The 25,701-nt window shown below is 42.4% G+C and overlaps 1 protein-coding gene across 2 annotated transcripts in view; it reads right to left on the reverse strand.

Moving 5' to 3' along the window:
• The window catches only part of CDH13 (cadherin 13), a 684,692-nt gene that overhangs the window by 31,431 nt on the left and 627,560 nt on the right, over window positions 1-25,701 (reverse strand). For both annotated transcript variants that reach the window (XM_081870212.1, XM_081870213.1), the window contains exon 11: window positions 6,076-6,218. In XM_081870212.1, coding sequence (XP_081726338.1) covers window positions 6,076-6,218 — 143 coding nt within the window. The remainder of the gene's footprint in view (window positions 1-6,075; window positions 6,219-25,701) is intronic.

Here is a 25,701-nt window from a genome sequence, read left to right on the forward strand (position 1 = left end):
CTCTCTCCCCTCCTTGAATTTTAAAGGTGTGGCTTATATTCGGGCCAATACGGTAATCTCCAAAGCAGAATATATGTAAGTATATCTAAGGCTGTCCATAGCAACCGTGGATTTCCTTTGATGTTTTCTGCTGCTACTGCTCCCACCAACAAGGAAGCAAATCACTTTTAAGCACACGTGAATATGTATTGAAATTTGTTTTCTCTCAGTAGCCTGAAACGTCTAATGCTTTCTGAGTGTTGCCTTTGGCCGTTCCATTTTCAATCCACTCCCAGATTAAACATGGTTTGATCCACTTTAATGTGCTAACTCTGCTTCGTGGAAGTTCCTTCAGAATTTAATTTCTCCCTTAATAGATTAGAGCTTCTGTGTCCACATAAGCCTTTAATAAAAAAAGGGGGAGATAAGAGTACATACACTACAGATAGTGCCTTGACCTTTACAGAAAGCAAGAGACTACAAAGCAAATTAGGACATTCATTGAGGAGAGGGTTATAAAAGGGAGATCCCATCCACAGAAAAGGTCACATTTTATTATCTATGAAATTAAATACTGTGCTCTATCAACTATTCAATAGCAAAGATTTTTCCAATAAGAGTTTAAGGAAGCAAGTCTGTGCACACTTACCCAGGAGTAAGTCCCATTAGACTCAGCGGAGCTCAGTTCTGGCAACATAAGAAGAGCCCGCCTCACAAGGACCAACCAGATGCTTCTGGGAAGCCCCCAAGCAGGACATAAAGATAACAGCCCTCTTCCACTCACATTCCCCAACAACTAGCTTAGTGTACACTTAGTGCACACTTGCTTACATTACATTGTGTTTGCCCCTTTACCTTACTTAGTTTGAAGCAATCTTTTTGGAGCACCACATAATCTGTCTTCGTTTTCATCACCCAGAACTGATTGGTGTCCCCAGCAAACTTAGCCATCTCCCTGATCGCCTCTTGATTCCAAATGTTCTATGAGTGAGCTGAAAATTCCTCCCAGTTGACTTATTTCCAGGATTTTTTTGCATTTCATGATTAGTAAGGTTGCATTTCAGCTGACTGAAGAGATTTAGTTAATACAAATAATAATGCACTCTCTCTCTCTCTCGTCACTATCCAAGTAGATAGTTCCACCTGCACAAGACATTTTACCTGCACAATGGAACTTCACTACCCTCTCTCCTCGTGCTCCATAAATCTTCTTTGGAGGGTTGGAGGAACCACTGGGACAGGTTGACATGTCACACGGTCAGAGGTTAGAGTGGGAAAGTTCCATTGTGCAGCTAAAACTTTTTGCACGAGGGAAATTATTTACCGTATTTTTCGCTCCATAAGGCACACCTGATCATAAGGCACACCTAGTTTCTAGAGGGGGAATTTAAGGGGAAAATATTATTTAAAGGGAGCACTGAGCAGAGCCTGTATGCATCCCAGGCTCTGCTCAGCGCTCCCTTTACAAAGCCGAGTGGAGTGTGTGTGTGGCTCTTGGGGGCTTTTCCCTGAGGAGGCAGAAGTGACTGGCTGGCTGCGTCAGTCCCTGCTCCCTCCTCATAGAAAAGCCCGCAGGAGCTGCACGCTCTTTAAAGGGTGCGTGGCTCCTGTGGGCTTTTCTAGGAGGTGGAAGAAAGGACTGATGCGGCCAGTCAGTCCCTTCTCCCTCCTGGGGAAAAGCCCACAAGAGCCACACGGAGCTTGTGTGCAGCTCTTGGGGGCTTTTCCTGCCTGCCTCCCCCCTGCATTCGCTCCATGAGACACACACACATTTTCCCTTGCTTTTTAGGAAGGAAATAGTGTGTCTTATGGAGCAAAAAATACAGTAGTTGGATACAGCCTGATAATAATAATAATGATGACGACAAAATAAAAAAATTCCTTCCAGTAGCACCTTAAAGACCAACTGAGTTAGTTCTAGGTATGAGCTTTCGTGTGCATGCACACTTCTTCAGATAGTGTGCATGCACACTTCTTCAGATAGTGTGCATGCACACTTCTTTCGTGTGCATGCACACTTCTTCAGATCTGAAGAAGTGTGCATGCACACGAAAGCTCATACATAGAACTAACTCAGTTGGTCTTTAAGGTGCTACTGGAAGGAATTTTTTTATTTTGTTTTGACCATGGCAGACCAACACGGCTACCTATCTGTAAATGATGACGACGACGATTATGATGATCAACACAACTAACTGCAATTTTAGAATCTCCTTGAGGCGACACTTATGGGACTGATTTTGGGAGAGTGGCTGTGGAGGTTGTCATTATGACCTCTTGCCCTTCAAATTTTACCACTATACCACTGCCTAGCAGGACTCACAGTCAGGGAGTTTTCTTAGTCCCACTATCTGAAACTCTGTCTTTTCTGAATTTGAACTCAGGGCATTCCGCATGCTGAAAACGGGCTCTGCCATTAAGTCAGGGGTCCTCCCCAGAGGGGATGGGTCTATCTATTAGTTTAGTTTCTCTCAGTTTCTCACTGTTCTTAGCTTAAGTTCAGTTCTCGAAATTTCCACATTGATTTAGAAAAAGAAAGCTCTTCTTGAAAATTCAGCAGCTTCCTGCTAAATACACAAGTTTGTATGTCATGTTGACTAACACAATGCATTTCTATGCACACATTACCCTAGTATGTGCATTTTTGCACACAATACTTTGCTGGAGAACTGCATTGAAAAAATTGGAGAAGCAAGGATTTCAAAGGGTGGCTGTATTTTAGTTTGCATGTTGTTTCAGAAAGTCTGAATTAGGTAGGTTCATGTTTGAATGTGACCTGGATCTAATCTCCCTCCCATCCCAACTTCCTAGTAATATTAAAAGGACAAAAAACAAAACAAAAAAACAACAACACCGGTATGTTAGCACTGACATTTATAGATGCCACTGCTCTCCCAGAGAGAGCAAAGTATTTCCATTTGATACTCTTTCAGTTAATTTAACCTTCTCTGAAAGATCTAGGAATCATTTCATACTTGCTTTGGATTATTCAAGCGCCAGCCTACATGCATTATGTAGCTCATTGGGAACATAATAATCTTGAGAAAATTAAGCATTAGTGTTGGTTGGCTAGGGAAATTATAGAGGAATAATTTCATTGCATTTGTGCCTTAAGTTTGGTCACAGAATGACAGAGATCAACAATATTCCTTCAAGGAACCAAACCAGTGGAGGGAATTGACCTAAGCTGATGCTAAAGCGCACCATCACAAATCTTGAGCTAGTCACTTAGTGAACCCTGAACATAACCATCAGCTTGCAGCTGGTTTCCATGAACTGTAGGTTAAGCTACCCTGCTATTAATAGTCAATATGGCACTAGCTGCAGCTTGAGCTCAAGCAGCTGAACATTGGATCATCCATTCATCACAGTGTTTAAGTTACTGACTTGCACACAGTCAGTAAAACTGTGGAAATGTGTGGTCCTTCAAGTTCTCTGTGAAGGAGAACAGTGAAGGCACTGATGTGCAATTCTCAGAAGCCAAAAGGGCTCTGGATGGAATTGTGGATTTAATTGTACTTTGGTTTGGCTCCCCCTCCCCAAAAAAAGAAAAAACCCACATGGCACTACATGTACTTACTTAGATGTATCAAAGTGAGGCATTATTAAAGCAGATTAATAGTATACACTCAGCGGCAAGGAAAGAGTCAGATGTAGCCCAGGAGCCCTTACAAGGTGAAGGATGGGTAGCTATAACGCTGGTCCAGGGGCAAGGTCCACAAGCCCCAGATTAGTAACCTGAGTTTCAGGGCTGCACAGAATCTCTGCAGTTGTTCCAGCAAGTTCCCCAGCCTACCTGATGAGCTTTTAAGCAGTGGCAGAGAATGTCCACCTACTCATGAGAATTCATTGGAACTCCTGGACTAAAGTTGAGCGCTATGTCTAGAGAGATGCATCTCCTTTGAAGGCTGCCTTTCTGCTGTAGTTGAGAGGTGGGGAACATTAGACCAACTCACCACATCTGTCCAGCTCCCAGAACGCAACCCAGGACTCCAGCACTGCTCTACATACTCCTTGAGTGTCTTTGCCCAGCTATGATTGAGTCCTTGAACTCTGATAATGCCTCTTGCTAGTCAGCAAGGAGGACAGAGACAGGTGTGTGGGCTAGAGCATGGGCAGAAACTAGTAAAGGTAAAGGTACCCCTGCCCGTACGGGCCAGTCGTGTCTGACTCTAGGGTTGTGCGCCCATCTCACTTAAGAGACCGGGGGCCAGCGCTGTCTGGAGACACTTCCGTGTCACATGGCCAGCGTGACGAAGTTACTCTGGCGAGCCAGCACCAGTACAGCACACGGAAATGCCATTTACCTTCCCGCTATAAAGTGGTACCTATTTATCTACTTGCACTTAGGGGTGCTTTCGAACTGCTAGGTGGGCAGGAGCTGGGACCGGAAGACGGGAGCTCACCCTGCCACGGGGATTCGAACCGCCGACCATGCGATCGGCAAGTCCTAGGCACTGAGGTTTTACCCACAGTGCCACCCACGTCCCTTCCAAACTAGCCCACTCTAAAAGGTTAACACTGGCATTTCCAACACCATCCACTTTTGCTCCGTGCCCTACCCACAGGTGGCATGTGGCTGCTGGCAGGTCATCCAGAAGTGAAAGCAGCCTTGGGTCTGAACAGGGTTCCCCCTCCCTGCTGCAGCCATTGCTCCAAGTGTATGAACATTCATCTCCTCTAATACCAGCTTCCTACACATTGCTTTGCAAACAGCAACTTATAGTTCTAATCACATTACAGCTAACACAAACACTCGACAAAAGATGCATTATCCAAAACCAACAAACGCGGAATGCGGAATAATTTCAATAGCATTTTTTTTTTAAAAAAAAAAGTCTCCCACAGAAATGGCTCTGCGAGAGACGTACATTTATGAATATCCGAGTAAATCACCATGGCAAAGGGGACCTTCTTCCTGCTCTCCGTTTTGCATTTTAAAGCCATATTCTTGTCAAAACCTTGCAAATGTTCCCTTGTACTGACTCGTGCAATATGAAAAAGATGGTAAAATTACCCTCTTAAAAAGAGCATTTCACAATTCATCGCTGCAGCTAAAAACCAGCTGCATCCCCGAGAAGTGTTAAGCATATTAGCTTTTCTAACATTACACACAAAGCCCTTATTTATTTTGTGCCTTTCAGCTGTGCAGGAAAAGGCAGCATCTCTCCCTCCCATCTCAGGCTTTAATGTGCGACAAAAGTAACTTGCAATGAGTTTTCATAAAATCCTTCCAATTTAGATTATGTGCGACAGAAGGAACCTTAATCCACAAAATATGTTTAAAATATTGCATTTTAACAAGGGGTTTTTAATTGTCTTTTCAATGTAATTGCTATTACACGTTAAATGGGATAGTCTCTGGTGTGTCAAGCTAGTTATTGGAACTGTGGTGCTAGGGGCTTGATATCATTTCTTTTTTTTGGGGGGGGGGCAAAATTAAATCTGTTAATGCTAATATATCCAACCTCCTGAGGACTGGACTGTAGACCTTTATTTTCTTCAAGAAATACATCCTCACAATGGGGATGGTCCTTTCTAACAGAGTCAAAGCTGAAAAGCAATCTCTCAAATGACAATCTTTTTGAGAACATTTCTGAGATTTTTCTTTTGCTGGATCCACTGGAAAAAGAAGACGGCCACTTTGCAAATGTATAATAGATGGATAAATGAAGGCGAGAGGCATTGGTTGCTTGTATGTGAATGGATGTGCATGAATGGATATGTAAACATGGGAAACTATCTCATACCAAATCAGACCGTTAGTCCATCTAGCTCAGTATTGTTTACAGCAGGGGTGGGGGGCCTTGGACCTCCGAGATGTTGCTGAACTACAACTCCCATCAGCCCCAGCAAGAATGGTCAATGACCACCAATGATGCTTTTGTTGAGCTGCTGCAGTCATCTAGTTTGAAAGCTTCCCAATGGGGCACCTAGTTGGCCACTGTGAGAACAGGATGCTAGACTAGATGGGCCACTGGCCTGGTTCAACAGAGCTCTTCTTAATGATTCTTCAGGAAAATGTGACATACAATGAATGGGATGAAAAGCATGTCAACCAACCACTTCCTTCTTTCATCAATTGCCATTACTCACCATTATCTATTGCCAGTAAGTGTGCAGTGTACACATTGTTGATAACAAATGGTGATTCACGATCAAGGACACCCCTGGTGCGAATTGTACCATTCGTAGGGTCAATTTCCAACCATTCAGCTGGATCTTTGTTAATGGAGTACCTAGGGGGAAGGAAAAAGCCCAATAATCAGCTGTGAATTGAGTTCAATTAATACAGAACTTACCTTGAGCACAGGCACCATGGAGCTTAATTTAGAGGCTTCATACTTTGAATTGCAGTTCCCAGTTTCACAAAGCAAGGAGAAAAAAATGCATACCATTCCAGCTGTTTATCAGATACCTTTCTCAAATGTGCAATCACCACTGGCCATATAAGAATTTGAGTTTACAAGAAAATGACACAGGCAATCCCCATTACCTAGCCATTAAGCAAGGCAGAAATTAAAGATCAGTCAATGGGCACTTAATGAGGGATGTGATGTGGCAAACAAGTCACAAGAATGAAGTCAAGTGAGGGTCAGTCCAAACACAAATTGTGATCTTGTATGACATGTGGACAATCCATCTATCCATCAAACAGACATCTATTGTCTAGAATGGGGAAGTTATACATATCAAGGGCTGGGAGCATTAATGATGGACGTGTGCCACATGACACTTGTACTGTTTGCATTAAAGGGCATCTATGCCCCTTGTTACCTGCCATTTTTGACATTGTTTTGTATAATTTCACACACTTGTCTGTCTCTCATTGTCATCATAACTTGCTGATTTCCATAATGTGGAAGACTAACTGCTGAGAGGTCTGTGTTGATTTGGTAACTGGTTGGGATGGAAAGATGGTCTGTAGCAAGAAAATAGTTCTTTTAGGCTCTGCTTGAGTACGATGGGGTCACTGGAAGCTGCATTACACTGTGTCAGACCACTGGTCCATCTACACCAGGGTTTCCCAAACTTGGGTCTCCAGCTGTTTTTGGACTACAACTCCCATTGTCTCTAGCTAGCAGGACCAGTGATCAAGGATGATGGGAACTGTAATCCAAAGACAGCTGGAGACCCAAGTTTGGGAAACCCTGATCTACACTGAATGGCAGCAGCTCTCCTGGGTTCTAGGCTAGGGTTTCTCTACTTGAAGATGCTGGGAAGTGATGTGGGACTTTCTGGATGCAAAGTAGATGCTCTCCCACTGAGCTATGGCCATTCCTGGAGCCTTTGGTCCACGAAGAAAATTCCAACCAGTTACCAAATTGATGCAAACGTGAAGCACCTATTGACTGAATGAAAGTTAGCTGGGTGGTTTGTAATATGCATGTAGTCAACAGGTGGAATTGTTAATCCTTTCCTCAGAGATTCCTCCTCCACTACACAACCACAGCCATACACTTTGCATTCACTGTGTTCCTGACACCAGCCTTAAATGTCCAAATTTTGATCTTTGTGTATTAAACAAAAGGAAACCAAACCACTGGCTCAATATGATAGATACAATCTGGAGTCCCCACTTGTCATCCCAGGAGAAAGTTTATCTTTCTGGAATAAGTTGGCATCTTCCAGATATATTTTTTTATATACATATATAAAAAGTAATACCAAAATGATTATGTGTGTGTTAGTGTGTGCACATAGACACATAAACACAAGACATAAAAATACCATGTTAAGTTGCATACGCACCATGAATTAGGGGTAGGGGGCTGGATCCTGATGCCTGCCTCACCCCATGGGACACACTGACAGGTTGCCAGGGCCATCCAAGTGTTAGTCGCATGACATCAATCAGGTGAAGCATTTCCTTTTGCAGAGCAGCTGGATTTCAAACCTTATGGGCAAAGGCAGCCAGGCTCTGTAGGAAAGAAGTCCCTTTGCCTACATAATTTGATTTCTTCAAGCTATGCAGGCAAAGGAAGCTTTGTCCTTCACAGCTGTTTCCCTTTGCAGGGAAATCAAGCTGAATTCAAGGGGAAATGTTCCTCTGCAGACCAGCTTGAACTCAAGCTGAAAGAGCCCTGCAGCTAATCTACGGCTAAAATAAATGCATTGCAATTTATTTATTTACAAACATTCACAAACTGTATATACATTCACAAACTGTACTCTCATTTTTAAAAACAAAATAAAACAAAAACAATGTGGTGTATAAGACACCCACTCTGGGAACTGTGGCTTTGTGGAGGAATAGGGACCACCTAACAAGAGCAGTGTGGTGTAGTAGTTAGAGTGCCTGAAAGTGAACTGGGAGACTTGGGTTTGTATCCTCATACACTTATGAAACTCATTGGGGCAGTCATTGCCCCTCAGCCTAACCTACTTTGCAGGGCTGTTATGGGAATGAACTGAGATGGGGACAACCATGGATGCCACCTTGAGCTCTTTGGAAGAAAGGCAGGATATATTCATTTATTTTGTAAAATTCATACACCGCTTGATTTTTTTAAAAAAAACACACAAAATGGTGAACCTTACTTACAGATGACATAAGCAAATAAATACACTTTCAGCACCCATATTTCAAGTAATCTTTGGAAGAAACCATGATTGTTCAAAGCAGAGTAACAGCGCTTTTAATGTAGGGTGCAAACCGGGTCTAACCTGGGCCTCAACATCAATGCAACTGGAACATTATAGGCACAAAATTTATGGTTGGTGAACAAAGGCACAGTAGTTCTGATGCCATCAAGACTGTGTCATCTATAGCAACCCTACCCAGTCCGTTAACATCTCATTGCTACAAATGAGGCTGTCATTATTGGCATCCCAGGAACAAGTTGGCCCCATTGGGAAAGGGCAAAGAACACGACAGATGCAGCCGCTAATGAATAGTGAATGATGCAGTCCATCAACTCTGCCTATACTTCTGGGTTAATAACCATTTAAAGAGTTTATCTCCCATGAAAATGAGTTATTAGAATAATAACAATGTTCTTAATTAATGCATACTATTCCATTGTTCCTTAAAAAAATAAAACAAGAGATAGCGCTGAAATGAGAAAGAAAGGAATCAAAACAGAAAAAGGCTAGGTGAATCAAGTCCCAGGCAGAAAATGCTCAATTAACCCTAAAACAATTTGATTAAAAAAAAATAAAAATCAGCACCTCAAGTTTATGACATCTGAGGAACAAGAGGTTCTAACAGATCACAATACATTTCCCAGCTGTTCCGCAAAGGATTGCACTTCAAAGCTGGAGCACGTAAGGCACAATTTGGCAGAGCATACTGTTGTTATTATATTTAAAAAATAAATAAATACCAGAAATATTACCTATTGTAAGTGAATAATGCTGCTTAACTAAGACAATTGTTCTTTGTTGGTTTATTTTTTATAAATGTAAAGGAGAGTTCTGCTAGAGAAACAATGCAGAGAGAAGGGCTCATGGTAGAGAAAATCACATAAAATAATGAAACTGTGACTAAAACAACAATTCCCCCCTCCCACAGACATGCAGATGCCCCACTTCACATTCCTGTGTTTCATAATGTACATACAGTGGTACCTCAGGTTACATATGCTTCAGGTTACATACGCTTCAGGTTACAGACTCCGCTAACCCAGAAATAGTGCTTCAGGTTAAGAACTTTGCTTCAGGATGAGAACAGAAATCGTGCTCCGGTGGCGCGCTGGTAGCAGAAGGCCCCATTAGCTAAAGTGGTGCTTCAGATTAAGAACAGTTTCAGGTTAAGTATGGAGCTGCGGAAAGAATTAAGTACTTAACCTGAGGTACCACTGTATTCAGCTTCCACTGACAGCAACAGAATACCCTGCAGGGCTTACATGTAATAGGCAGCAACTTTGGAGGCAAGAACTAGCATAACTCGTTTAGCAGGAGACAAACAACACAAGGCCACTTTTTTGGGGTGGGGGAGGGGAATCAGGATGCCCTTTGGGGGGTTTCCAGGAGGGGGTCCTCAAATAGGGGTGGTTGGGTGGTTAAACCTGTAAACTTCTTAGTTTCTTTCTGAGTTTCTCATTACCAACCATAGGTTCAGTTCCTGACATTTCCACAAGTTTGGGACTCCCTTTTTAAACAACAAAAAAGGCCTCATGAGAATTCATCAGTGTGATTTCCCCCCTACTTAGCACATTCTGCGTGCAATTTTGCCCAATAAACTCATTTTTTGCAAAGCGCTTCCCCTAATCCAATCCATTTTTACATGTTGCTTTCATTAATATATGCATCTTTATGTAAGCTTTGTGCTAGTCTACAAATCTTTTTTTACACATATTTTGTCTGGAGAATGGCATTGCAAAATTCAGGGAAGTATGAATTTTAAAGGGTGACTGTATTCTGGTTCTCATAAAATTCAAGCTGAGCTGAATTGCCCCTTCCTCTGAGCAAGTTATGCTGCTTTCAGGACCACTTCTTGTGACTTATTTTGTACAGAGATCCAGATGCCTGCCTACAAAATTCACACTTAATATGTGAAGTGGAAAAAATGCACATGCATGTACAATGTGGCTTTCCACTCACTAAGTATAGCTTTAAAAAGAGCCCTGCTGGATCAGACCAATGTCTCACTTGATCCAGCATCCTGTAATTACAGGATGCCTCTTGGAAGCAGAAAAGCAGGGCCTGGGTGCATTCACACTCTCCCCACTTGTGATTCCCAGCACTGGTACTCAGAGGCATATTGCCTCTGACAGTGGATGTAGAACACAAGACAAGCTTCGGATCAGGCCAATGACCTATCTAGTCCAGCATCTTGTTTGCACAGTGGTCAGCTAGATTCCTGTGGGAAGCCTGCAAACTGGGCAAGAGCACAACAGCACTCTGCCCAACTGTGATTCCCAACAACTGATATCTGAGTCACAATGCATCTAACAGTGAAGGTAGAACCTATAGCCATCGTAGCTAGTAGCTCCTACTCTGGCTGGTACCTTTGCACCTCACTGACCTCCCTTTCCTCCTCACCTGTACAGCTACCTGCCTGCCAGGAAACTAGGGTAGTGGCCTTGCCCCATCAAGCAAGCTGCTTCTGATGTATACTTTGCAATGTGCTTTCCGCTCTCAGATATAGAACGTATAATGAGAAACAGCCCTTGACCTCAGTTCCCTGTCCATAAAACAGCAATAACATGTTTCCACCCGAGGGGGTTTCTGCAAATGCTAGCAAAAAGCCCTGTGAACAGTAAACATGTTGCATTAATGCTGCATAATAATTTCAGTACCCCAGGAAAAGGGGGAGAGCAGTGTACATATCCCCCTCTTCCTTGCTGTTGATGGAAAGGTACCTCTTTTATTGTAATATAGTTGCTCACACTATCACCACCGACTTCTGTACCACCTGTCACTGCTATCTTGTTTAATCTTCTTTGTGTGATTGAACAGGGGCTCTGTCAATCTCTTGTGGTTTCTTATTAAAGTTTAAGGCACCTTTATGCAACAACAAAGAATAAAAGTTCTTAATCAAGAGTAGGCAGGATGCATTTCAGATGGTTATTTACAACCGGTGTCTCAGAGTAGAATTATTGCTTTTTGAAGAAAATAGCCTTAAAAATATGAACAGTTTTTATTTAAATTCTATTGACAGGAATATTTATAGACTTCCAACTCATATCTAGATCTAGAAAGGTGGTGTACAATGAAATAATTAAAATATCATAAAGTTAGGGAGGAAAACATAAAGTGCACAACGAATGACTGGCATTGAATAAAAAAATAATTCTCTAAAAATGCTAGGCTAAAGAGATAAATTTTCTGCAGGTGATGAACTACCAGGATGGTCGGTACCTGCTTAATATTAATAGGAACAGTCATCCAAATGAGTGGTGCCACCATGCTATAAGCCCTGGTTTATGTATGAACCAAATGAGCATGAAATGATTGTGGGGCAATAAAGAGGGCTTCTCCAGATGATCACAGTGATCTACTTATTAGGTTTGTTAAGTTTATAGATTCCTTGCACTGCAAAAAAAAAACCTGTTAAAATAATTTGCAACCAGAGTGAAAGTACAATAATAATAAAAAATCACAGAAAAATGTTAAAAACGTAAGCCAGAATACAGTATCTTAAAAGGGACCATCCTCATCAGAACCACTAGTGCCAGCCTAGGATGAACATAAATACAGGGCAAACAGCCAATCATTGGTGCTGCCCAGATGGATGGACGTAATATATATTATCATCCAAATGAAGTCCTGGCTCAAAAATTCATAGCTGCACTATTCTTGGTATTAGCATGTTTGTGAAGGTTTAAGATACAGTTCTGGGTATGTCTTGTGTTTCATCAGATGCTGCTTGCACCCCAATAATAACTAGTTTTGCTCACTACAAGTCAGAAATAAATCATCATGGCAACCAAAGCCATTTCTGCTTGCTGGCAGAGGATGCAAACAGTTTAAAAGGCCATATCCACAAGGCTGTTTGCCATCTACACCTCATGGCAGTTGCTGAGACCTCGGTCATATGGGCAGATGATGCTTTGCTCCAAGCAGGAACAATAAGAACACCGAAATCTAATCATCACCACCACATGTGCCAGCGACATAGATTAGGAATGTTCAGAGCCAGCAGCAGTGTAGTCATAAAGAGGTTTGTGGGAAGGAGGATAGGTGTCTTGGCTCATGCCCCTATGACATGCTGGCCGAAGAAGGCAGATCTGGGAAGCTGCCAATCAATGGTCTTAGCACTTGGAGTCAACGGAAAACGATAGCAAAAATGAAGCATAAATGAGTTCCACCAGCAACACAACAGGGCAGGTGCCAAATCAGTGCTGATAAACCATGGGGCATGGCCACGTCTTTCTGCTGAGAACATTATTTGATTCCTACAATCAGTCAGTCAGGAAAACCTTCCAGTAATATATTTGAAAGTGTTTGCTTACAGAATGTGACAATTTTCAAAAAATCAGCAATAACTTTGCTGGATCAAAGGTTCATTAGTGGCCAGTCATATTTTCCTAGCCTTTCTCCATATGCCTCCATCAGAACATAAGAGTCCTGCTGGATTAAGCAATGACCAGCAACCTGTTCTCACAGTGGCCAAACTGTGGGAAACCAAGAAGCAGGACTTGAGCATAAGAGCATGCTCCCCTCCTGTGGTTTCCAGAGACTGGTATCTGGAAACTTTACTGCTTCTGACTGTGGAGACAGAGCACTGCCATCATGGCTAGTCACCATCAATAGCTTTCAAAGCTATCCAAGTTGGTGGCCCTCATTGCCTTTTGTGGGAGCAAGTTCCATAGTTAAACTATGCAGTGCATGATTTTTTAAAAAAGCACATGATCCATGGAGTAATCGTGTCTCCCAATATTTTGAAATCACTTAGAAGCTGCTTCTTCACAGTTCCTTCTGAGTTTTTCCACTTCATTTACTGATATAATTCAGCATCAACAGTAGTAGCAGTAACATTAGCTTCTTGAGCAGGGTGTGTAGATTATTGACTGCAAGATAGCAACACTCAAATCTATAAAGACAGCGTTTAATCCAATTCTGCCTTGCAGTTTCTTGAACAGATCCAATGACTTACATGTGATCTTCTACCATGTGTTCCTTATTCATTATGTTTACTGCTAGACAGAGGATGTGTTGAGTCAATAAAGGTGACACAATACAAATTTTTTAGTTTCGGTAGACAAAACATGGGAGCTGCTGATAAGGCATGATTATAACTTTGTTATCTTGAAGCCCACTGCTACTAAACAACTCCATGTAAAAGCAGTAAAATATAAGGAGGGGCCTTTGCAAACGTTGCCTTTCAGAAGTGTTGCCTGCAATGTCATCCTGTTGCTATTTTTAGAAAGACACATCAAATCAAGGAAATAAAGGGACTACACAGCTACTTTCCCTTGCACCCCTCCCCTTCCTGCTTTATATCAAAGCTAGATATTTGCAGTCTTTTCTTTTTGTGTGTATCCAATTCAACAAGCTCAGCATAACAGGCCATCATTCAAATGTGAGTGTTTGGACAGACATCAGTAGCTGACCACTGTACTGCCTTTAGAGTCTGCCATGCACCTGTTTAGATGATCAGTGAAGACCCCATGGGCAGATAAAAGAATTAAAGGTGGTGGCCACAGAATATGCTGAGGTTTAGTGCAACTTGTTTGGTCCTGCACAAATGCTCCACATTTCCTTTGTCCCATTCTGTGAATGAACACACAGAGAAAGAGCTGTGGTGTTGTCAGACCTATCCAATTGCACATTATGCACTCTGGCCGCGTACTGCAAACATATTGGGGGGTGGTCAGGGAAGGATAATTTATACTCATCTGCTGCTTGAAAAAATTCACTAAACACTTAACCTCCACCCTCCCAATTGTTGTAAAGGAAAGGGGGCACTGCTACTGATTTTGCCCTGGGGGGCTTGGATCAGGCAGTGATGACAGTTGGGCGCCGAGAGCAGGCTTCTTGTCCCTCGGTCCCCCTCCCTCCTACTCTTTCCCTCTCTCCTTCTCCTACACTTTCACTCTCACATGCACACAAACTCACAGGCTGGCATGCACAGGGCACCCCGTTGGCTGGATCCCTCATGTCCAGGGGATCCGCTTGGCTGGGAACTGAGGGTCACAGGGAGAATTCACAAAGTTTCCAGCCAGACCAAAGCTCCCTCTCACACATACCCTCCTGCCTTGTGCCTTGGCTTTCAATACAGCTTGGCTTAGCATTGCTTCCAGGTTAGGGAGAGAGGGAGATAAATCAACCAACGTTTCTCTGGGAAAAGGCCACCAAGATGAAGGCACGCTGGCTGCTTTCTTTCAAAACCAACCAAACAAACAAAATTAGCAAAAAAAAAAAAAATACCCACTTTCAACAGGGGTTACCATATGTTTGGGTTTCCCCGGACATTTAGAACAGGAATTGAAAATTCCACCCAGACCCCATTTCGGATGACAAATCCCAGTGATGTCCAGGATTTTCCAGACATATGGCAGCTCTAGCTTACAACATATCTAAAAACATAAAAGCATCAATCCTTAAAAACCTCCCTAAACAGGGCCAACTTCAGATGTCTTCTAAAGATCAAATAGTTATTTCCTTGACAACTGGAGGGAGGGTGTTCTATCAAGAAGGCCCTCTGCCTGGTTCCCTGCAACCTCACTTCTTGCAGGGAGGGAACCAGAAGGCCCTCAGAGCTAGACCTCAGTGTCTGGGCAGAACCATGGGGGTGGAGACGCCCATTTAGGTATACTGGGCCAAGGCCGTTTAGGGCTTTAAATGTCAGCACCAACACTTTGAATTGTGCTCGGAAATGTACTGGGAGCCAACAAAGATCCTTTAGGACCGGTGTTATATGGTCTCGGTGGCCGCTCCCAGTCACCAGTCTAGCTGCCACATTCTGGATGAGTTGTAGTTTCTGAGCCACCTTCAAAGGCGAGATAGTCTGCGGTAGGGTCTCAGCCTGCGTACCAGATGGAGCTGATAAACACCTGCCCTGGACACAGAATTGACCTGTGCCTCCATGGACAGCTGTGAATCCAAAATGACTTCCAGCCTGCGCACCTGGTCCTTCAGGGGCACAGTTAGCCCATTCAGGACGAAGCAGTTCCCCCACACCCTGTCCCCAAAGAACAGTACTTCTGTCTTGTCAAGCTTCAACCTCAATCTGTTAGTCACCATTCAGTATGAGTAGATGAATGAATATCTTAATATTTTGTGGGGCAGCTTCAGCCACAGTCTGATCACCTTCTTCCTCACCATTTGATTTCCAACCACCCTTAATGTCTGATTTATCATCTTTAGATTTTGCCACATTGGGAATATCCCTTTGATTTATATACCCCAAACAGGTGGACAGCAAAGTTCAGAATCCAAAGTGCCAGTGACCTCCAAAACCTTTTGCTTATTTTCTTTTTCTTTTAATGAGAAGATAATAAATAATGAAAACCAGTTCTTTGAATCAGGGCCAAGTGCACCAATAAATGAAACTACACATTCATGCTTCAGAAAGAAAAATGAAGGGTCCGCGAATTCTTAGCTTTGCTCTGTTTGCCCTCCACCTAATCTTCTGCCCGCATTTGGCTGTTCAAATGGGAAACCATAACCAGCTGGCTAGTTTTTTCCATTAAATATTTGATGATACAAAATGCAGAAGTCTGCATGTGTTAGCAAAGCCATGATAATATGCGAAATGTGCAGCGGGCCATAAAAACACTTCCTGGAGTGCAGAGAGATTTCAAAAGATACCAAATGAGGTTTTTTTCCCTTCCATCTCTCTCTCTCCCTCTGGATTTTGTGCTAAGACCTGGTATATAATAAAGAAGAATAAAGAATAGGATTTAAATTCCCCTTTCGGGCAACAATTTGGGCTGCTAACCTTTGAACCAGACACTGTAGCTCTGCCTGCAACACAAGTGTTCTGTGAACATTCAACTGGAGGTGCTCAGTTAGGCCAAGTGCACAATTTAAGAACATAATAAGAGCAAATAAGGGCAAAAGTTCAATCTAGTCTATCATCCTGTTCCCACAGTGGCCAACCAGATGCTTATGGGAAGTTCACAAACAGGACCTGAATACAATAGCACTCTCCCCAGTTGCAGTTCCCAGAATCTGGCCTTGAGAAATGTACTACCTCTGATAGTGAAACATAGTCATCATGGCTTGTGGCCATTGATAGCTTTATCTTCTATGAAATTGTCTAATCCAAAGTTGATGGCCATTATGACAGTGAATCAGCACCGTATGAAGAAGTACTGTCCTTAGCCTGACCTGAATCTTCCAATATTGGGTGGCCCCATAAAACATATTATTTATGTTTTCTCCTCACCATGCATAATATTACATATCTCGGAATTTTAAAGTTGAAATCCAGTTGAATTGTGCATAACGCCCTCCCTCATAAAAATCCAACTGGCTCATCCTTACTCACACATTTACTCTTTTCTGATCAGCTATAGTGAACAGCATGTCATTTTGTCCAATGAATATTTCTTCCATTTCCCCAAATTTTTGGCTTTTGAATAAAAGGATAATAGGCAATTGAAGAGTAAACCGATACAGCAGGTGGTGTGGAACTGTCTGTAATGTGTAATAGGGAGTGTGGGATATGTGTATGGCAGTGATACTTGGTATTAAAACTGGAGTGGTGTCCCCATTTTAATCAGCAAAATACTGGAGGGCCAGGAATATATTATTCTGATTCCTCCTCCTCCTCAAGTTTTCACTTGCTCCCTGTCTCGACTTTCTTCTGCCACTCTCCATCCCTCCCAGCTCTGCCCTGTTGCACTTTGGATGTTGTGTGAATTCAAACAAAGAATGAGCAATCATCAGCCAACTTTCATAGAATCACAGAATCCTCTGGAGCAGGGGGAAACAAGCTTGCTCCATCCTCCATGTGACAGCCAATTAGATGTTTGAAGATGGCTATCATAGCTCCTCTCAGTCTCCTCTTTACCAGGCAAAACATAACCAATTCCCTCAACTGTTGCATATAAGGCTTGGTTTCCAGACCCTTTATCGTCTTGATCACTCTCATCCATAGCAGACTCCTAACCTGCAAGCACACACAAAAACAGCCTGTTTCACCTCTGCTAACTGCAACCCCTTCCTGCTGGACCAAGCCCATTAAATAGTTAATGATAACTGATTAAGTAAGTTGCAGACTTCTCTGTGGCACAATGGATCAGTGCCTCTGGCTGTTTACCATAAGCTTGCAGGTTCAAGCCCACACAGAGACAAGTGTGAACAGGACTGCAGAGGGTTGGACTAGGTGACCCTCAGGATCCTTTCCAATTCTACAGTTCTATGACTCCTCTGCACACATTCCAGCTTGCCAATACCCTTCTTAAATTGTGGTGCCCAGAACCAGACGCAGGACTCCAAGTGTGGACTGACCTAGGCAGAACATAGTGCTACTATTACTTCCCTTGAGTGGGACACTAGAGTTCTTTGGATACAGCCTACAATAGCACTAGCTTTTTTTTGCTCCACATCACACTGTTGACTCATGTTAAGCTTGTGGTCTACTAAGATCCTCAGACCCTTTTCACATGTACTACTGACAATCCAGGTGACCCTTATTTATACTTGTGCAGTTTGTTTTCCCTGCCCAAGTGTAGAACCTGACATTTGTCCATGTTGAAATTCATTTTGTATTTCAATTACAGAATCAGATTTTGTGTTGAAAACTCACAGGATTTTGCTCTCCACCCCCTCTCCTTTTTCTTACTCCATTTTTATCATAATCACAATCATCACAACCGCCATCCATAGGAGCTAATGACTAGGAGCCGAGGTCCTTTCATCCCCCAATAAAATACTTGGGGAGAGGGAATTGCCATTCAAATGTGTGTGTCACATCTTGTGATTGATTATGTAGGGTGGGGCTTGCCTGACACCCCCCATTTTTTTATTCAAGTTGGCACCCTTGTCATCATCACCATCATAAAGTCTCAACCAAGGTGGGCTATATTTAAAAAAGATAAAAAATATAGTAGCATGACCCCACCCTAATATATCATACTGTGTAAGATCTACATATCAACAAGTCAGATGGTATATAGCAGGACACTCAACAATAGCAGCTCAACACTCAAAGGAGAAGTGGTGCATCTTCGGTGACCAACTAAAACTGCAAAGAAAAAGGGCTTGCTATATCTCTAGAGCAGGGGTAGGCAACCTAGGGCCTGTGGGCTGGATGCGGCCCAATCACCTTCTAAATCCGGCCCGTGGACAGTTCAAGAATCAGCGTGTTTTTACATGAGTAGAATGTGTCCTTTTATTTAAAATGCATCTCTGGGTTATTTGTGGGGCATAGGAATTCGTTCATTTATTTTTTCCCAAAATATAGTCTGGCCCACCACATGGTCTGAGGGACGGTGGACCTGCCTTTGGCTGAAAAAGGTTGCTGACCCCTGCTCTAGAGAGTCCCATTGGTGTGGTGTCCATTACAGCCAGGGTCCCATCACCAGAAGCCTGCCTTCACCCTGTCTGCATGCATTATATAAATGAGGAATATGCTCCAAGAGGCCACTCGTATTTTTATTGTAGGAAGGAGTGTTATCATTAGGGCAGCTAGACAAACCTCAGACAGACACAGTTTTGACCTTTGAGGGCTACAGTTTTATTTGTGCTATGAACTTATAGCAATAGAATGATGACTTCCAAAGTCCATGCTGCCACAAGGAGAACCTCTCTTCATACTACAACAAAAACTCCTGGATAACGTGTCCAATGTTTCTGTTGCCATAAGGATCCTTCTCACACTTCCAGTGTCAGTGGCGAGTGGTGAGCACAGTTTCTCGAAGCTGAAACTTATAAAGACTTGCATATGCTCAACAATGTTGCAAAAGAGACTAGTTGGCTTGGCAACTACATCAGTGGAACGTGTCAAAGCATCAGCTCTTGAGCTGAAGGAGCCGGTGACAGAATTTGCAAAGGAAAAGGCATGCAAAGTGAGATTTTGATGAGCCTGAAACTGAAACTTTTGAGAAATGTCAACAACACAATTCACAAGGTTATTCAAAATGATTTGTGTGCTAAAACATTTTCTTTTGTATTTGAGAAAGGGAATCAAAGATGGATGTATTACTTGTTCTTTCAATTTGAAATAAATTTGGTAGTTTCAAGTTTTGTGCTTTTCATTTTTTCCACAAGACATTTGTTTTTTAAAATTTAAGTTAGCTTTTTTGGGGGGAGGTGCAAGTAGTTATCCTGGCAACAACAATGATTTTAGGTCTCTGAGTTTCAGAGTGGGGCACTCCTTCACGAGTTTGAAAAGCTTGCATGTTTTTAAAATTCAGAAATACTACTTCATTCCAGTCTGAACAACTCAAGCACCAGGTTGAAAACGTAGTAGAGGAAAATTTTATTCTCTCCAAATTTATGTTGAACCTCTGTACGAGTTCAGTGCAGAATATGCAATGTACAAGAAAACTACAGCATGGTTAATAGATGGGTTCCTAGACTCTGCTCAAGCACTTCCCGTGAAGGGGAATACACCACCTGCAGAAGCAATCTGTTCTACTGCTCAGCAGCTTGTACCGTTAGAAAGTTTATCCTAAAGTTTAGATGTAATCTGCTTACCTACATTTTCCACCCATCTGTTCTAGGCATCTTGAGCAACAGAGGGTAAATCTGATCCATCTTCTACATTACAGCCTTTGAAGACAGCTTATTGCAACTCCTAAAGCCTTCTCAACAGGAATGTCGGTTCCGTGAAGCTTAGCTTCTTTAACAATAATTCCAGTTATTAACTAACTTTTACTAACTGCTTATAAGAAACTAAACTCTGATTTTGCACACTATGAAGAAAAGGAAGAATGAGCAGGAAAACCTAGTTATTTTACTTTTTCATAATACTCAGTGGGAGTTACAGAAAAATATATCCCCTTATCTTAGGCCTCTCGCTGTGTCACTCCCAAACAATTCCTCTAAATTAGTGGTTCCCAATTAGCTAAGTAATGCAGACCCCCTGTTTTTCAAAAGCCGAGCCGTGGACCTCCTACTTTTAAAATTTTGGATATTTCTATGGTAGTTTTTGTTTTGTGAATGGTGCCCCTGGGTGGATAATCAGACCCCCTGAGGTCTGTGGACCACTAATTGGGAACCACTGCCCTAAAAAGAACCAAACATAGTTTCGACACAGCTACCACATGTCCTCTTAATGTTGTCTTCTCCAGGCTAAACACTGAGCTCTTTCTGCTGTTCCTCACTAGTTGCATATAAAGATATTAGAGTAGGCCACATAGCTTTTTGCAGTCAATTGGCAATCCGGGGTTAGGTCGAGGATTATTTCTGCAAATACATCCTATTATTTCTGACACCACTCCTCATCACTGGAAAGCCATACCTGAAATTCACTTCTGATTTATCATATATGTCAGCCTGGAGATTTAGCAAACTAACCTTAATAATCATTTTCTGGAATGATTTTAAACAGAGGGAATTTAAAAAAAGATCAGGCAATTGGCAAGTTCTTTGCCACTGGATGATAGAATCTGGAAAAATGTCCAAGTAATTAATTACATTTGGAAAAAATTGAAAGGGATGAGGGGGAAAAATGAATCTAAAACCTGCAGAATTGTTGCAACGAGAGCTTTAAAATGGAATGTAAATATTCCCTCATCAAATTAAAGCCATAAAGTGGTGATCATAGGGCTGTTAAATACAATTTGAAATTAAATGAAAAGATTTTCTTCATCTGTCTACTCCTGAAACCCCTTCCAAATACTTCTAGCTATCATGTTGTATTATTATTATTATTATTATTATTATTATTATTATTATTATCCCTATGGATAGAAATGTGTGGCTGTGAAGAATCATAAAGAATCATAGAAGTTAGAATATTTTGAAAGAAATATCTATATACAGTGATCACACTTGGGAATGTACTTCAGAAAAATGAGGGGCTGTTTTACGAAGCAGTCTGTGCCCACGTGCATTAAAATATATGCTTATTCCATCCTAGAAACGAAGAATCCCATTATCCCACAATTCATGGAGAAGAGGGAACATACAGAATCATATCCCTCACTCATCTACTCCAACATTATATGTGTCTACCAGGGGTAAGTCCCAAGATCCCTTGAACTGCAGATCAAACCTATGACCTTCTGCATGCAAATAGTGCCTCCATTATTAGGCCAAAAGAGGATATGAAATTGCCTTGGACTGTCAGATCATTTGTCTATGTAGCCTGCTTGTGATGCAGCATCTTTGCCCTCCACCCACAATAGCCTATTTCATGCAAATAAAATCTTCTCCCATTGAATGATGGTCCCACCACAAAATAATACTAGTTCCTAGCCTGGGTTCCCGTGGTGGGCAAAGAGGACTCCTCTGGGAGATTTTAAAGCTCTACCTGGATTGTATTGCTGATTTTAATTTTTTTCATGCCTGTCCAAGTTACCAAAATCTACTTCTGGTATTGCTGAAAACTGCAAATGGGGAGAGCACTCTTGTTTGTGGGCTTCCCATAAGCATCTGGTTGGTCACTTGGACTGCATTCAAACAGCCACTTATTCCATTCCCCTAACATTCCCTTACTATTAATGTCCACATTACATTTGAGCTTTCACATGTCATGAAGGTCACTTCTGGGAATGTTATCACAATAGGAAAAAAATGTTTGCAACCCACTTAACCTGAAAATCATGAGAGATAAAATGATGAAAACTGGGGCAGTGTACCAACAGTATTTCTTGCTGTTTCATGGGGGAATGGGGGGGGGGGACAGAGATGCAGCCCAGTGGTGTTCGTTGTTGTGTCACACCATGCCCACTGTGGTGAATTAAATTTAGCCGGAACATGTTGGAATATCAGTCAAAAAGCCACAGTTTCAAAACACCACAGGCACCGCAGTGTGAAAGCAACATTAGAAAATGAGATATAAGTGCTAGATTATAATTCCCCACATCTGAATGCACCCTTAAAGAACAGCACTACATTCACACACCACTTTTAAATAGTATCACACCATGATACTATTTCCAACAGTCATGGCTTCCCCGAAAGAATTCAGGGGACTGTAGTTTTGGATGTTGAGAGTTCTTTGGGGGTAGTGCTGAATTAAACCATGTGGAAACCCCTAGGCAGTTGAAATCTCAGGAAAGCCCCAGTGTGTGGACTCTAGTGAGATAACATTGATCTGAGAAAGCTTGATTGATTCAAGATCAATATTATTTTGATCCATTGTGGTGGGGCCCCCAAAGGCATGGGGCCCATAGGCTGGTGCCTACTCTGCCTATTTGATAATCTGGCACTGCTGGGAGGGGGTTATTCCCCTCCCAGATCTACAATTCCCATAGTTCCCTGTGAAGAGAGATTGATTATTAAATCACTCTGAGAACTTTAACTTGGTGGGGGAAAACAGGAGTCTCCCAATGAGTGTCCCCACCCTTAACTAACCACAGCTCCCATAATTTTGAAGTGGCACCATAGTACTTTAATTGCATGGGGTGAATGTGGTGCAGGATGCTGTTCAGGCCCTTGGCCTGACCCAGCAAGGCTCCTCTCATGTTTTTAAATGTACTCCCACCATGGAGATTTTGCTTGCTAACAGGCAAGGGGGACTTTTAGCCCACTATTCTTACACATGCTTAGCTTGTTCCTGTTCCCAGTATAATCAGCGTTACTAGTGCTACAGTAATCCACAGCATCTCCCTGCCTTGTTAGTTGCCACACAGTCTTCAAAGACGGAGAGGCCGGCAGATGAAACGTCTGAAGTGCCTGGACAAAATAAGCCTATTAACTGGCACAGTTCTCAGAGAGAGTGGCTTTTTTCCACCCCAGGAGGCAGCACGGGGGCGGGTAAGGGGAAGGCATCAAAAAGTAGCTCACTCCTGTGAAGCATTATTCCCATTTAGATCAACAATGTTGCAAGAGGTCAGCAGTTCTGGCTGCCAGAAATTAGGTTAGGACCAGTGTGAAAATACTTTCATAGCCATTGAGCTCTCTGGCTGAAATTCAGTTTAAAACTCAGGAACAGCCTTCTACTGAATTGGACCGTCGCTCTATCTTTCTCAGTGTTGTCTACACTGATGCTCCACAGGGTTTCACACAGGAAACATTCCCAGCCCTACCTGGAGATGCTAGGAGCTGAAGCTGGGACCTTCTGCATGCAAAGCAAATGCTCTACCAGTGAGCTGTGGCCCTTCTCCATAAAGATAAAAAACTGAGTGAGGGAGTTGAAGAGCCCATGAACTGGACAGAAGGCTGAGCAACAGAAAGATGCAGAGTATCATTATTTAAATTACAGTAGTATGTATGCGTGGAAACACAATAAACATACATCAGCACATGCAATTTTTATGCAAAACTAGTCGCTCTGCCACCCTTTTTTGGAGATACATCTCTGGCTTTAGGTGATAAGTTACACTAAAGGGATTTGCAATCTAGAAAACAACATAAGGGAGGCAACAGAAAAGGGAAAAAAAATATGGAGGTAAGGGTAAATGAAGAGAATGTGTGATTATTGGAGCTACATCTTCTTTGGATTCATTGCAGTACAATGTAAGGATCACAGGTCCATAGCTGTCAACTTTTCCCTTTTCTTGCAAGGAATCCTATTCGGAATAAGGGAATTTCCCTTAAAAAAAGGGAAACGTTGACAGCTATGCACAGGACTGTGCCAAAGGCTTTGCAGAAAGCCATCCAATATCCTGCCTCCCCTCTTCCATCAAATAAAAACACATGCAAGAAAAGGAGAAGGGAGGTGGTGGTTCCACTTGCCAAGGACGGCCCCAGAAGGGAGAGTTTTCATGTTCACTTTGACAAGTTGCAGTTTCATGCGGAAGAGCAATGGGTAGCTGAGAGCTAAACATGATTAACTTGGATAAGGCAGAAAGCACATCTACTGTTTGAAGATAAAGGATGCCTGAAGTATCAGCAGTGATTGGTGCTTGATTACAAACAGGTGCAAGGGGGGCCTGGTATTTTAGTAGACTGAAGTGGGCAGAACAACCATCAAAGCCCCAGATACTATAAGCTGATTGCTGGATGAGTTAAGTGAGGTGTAGCTAACTGGAGTGTTTGAGTGTTCTAACTAACAGGTGCCTTCGCAGATGTGTCCCCTACTGCCGTGGGGTTTGGGCTCGCCATGCAGTCATTCAGTGTTAAATTAACACTGGAAGATCCAGCAGTAAGAGATTCCCCCTACTGCACATGCATGGGCATTTACATTTGTGGAGAGTGCTAACCCATGTTTCTTCCATTTAACAGATACGGTGAAAATAAGACAATTTGTGCATTCAATGACAAAGGTTGGGGGAAAAATTAATTGACTTCACATTTTCATGCAATCCTAATTTGCAAACTGAAACACAACTGTGCTTCAGAACGTGGACCTTACTGAATTTTGTGATGCAGTTCTTTGACTGAAAAGCAGGCTCAGAAAACACATATATGAGTAAATAGAATGTACAAAACAACATTATATTAGAAGAAAGTGCTTTGGGAAATGTGTACATTAGGATAAATTTGCATGCAAATGAATCTTAGATATTTTCTGCAGACTTTTTTAAAAGTAAAGAAAAACAACAACCACAAATCGATGTGGAAATGTGAGGCAAACTGAACTTAAGGTGGTGGTGGGAAGATGAAGGGAGAAAAACTAAGTTTGACAGAGTCATTCATCCCTAAGCCTTGCATACAGTGTTAAAAGCATTATATCGAAAGCAGGGCTTACTCACAATGAGGCAAACAGGAGCGTTATGTTACACACTAGCAATAAGAGAAAGCTGGGTTTGGTTTTGTGTATGCTTATATTTAAAAGGCCCTTTAAAAAAAACAAAAACCCTCTTTCCAAATTTGCTGAAGGCAGTGTCAGGCTCTTAACAGCCTGCAAAGACATGCTTGAGAGAGTACCTTGTCTCTCTAATTTGCTCTTCTTAAAAGAAGCAGCAATGGAGGGGGGAGGGGTGGTGATGGGGAAACATTGCCATGATTCATCTGGCCTGGAGGAATGAATTAAAACCTCATACGTGACAAAGAACTGAGAAGGAACAGATAACTGAGTTATCCCACAGGATGTGTGACAATCCAAGGATGCGATGAGACTGAGAAACTGAACAGCATGCTTTATTGTGAGTTATCTATACATATAAGCTGGTTCCCTGCATTCTAACACACTCTAGAGCAGCTTGGGGGGTGCTTTCCCTTCTGGGGAGGGGGGCACATGGCAGTGGTGGGTGGGGCAATGGATGCTACTTGTATCCTTGTACTGTAGGTGACAATCCCAGCCCAGTGAAAGACAGAGGTTGCTACACC

Source organism: Podarcis erhardii, assembly GCF_964252035.2.
Source record: "Podarcis erhardii genome assembly, chromosome: 7".
NCBI classification, from domain to species: Eukaryota; Metazoa; Chordata; class Lepidosauria; order Squamata; family Lacertidae; genus Podarcis; species Podarcis erhardii.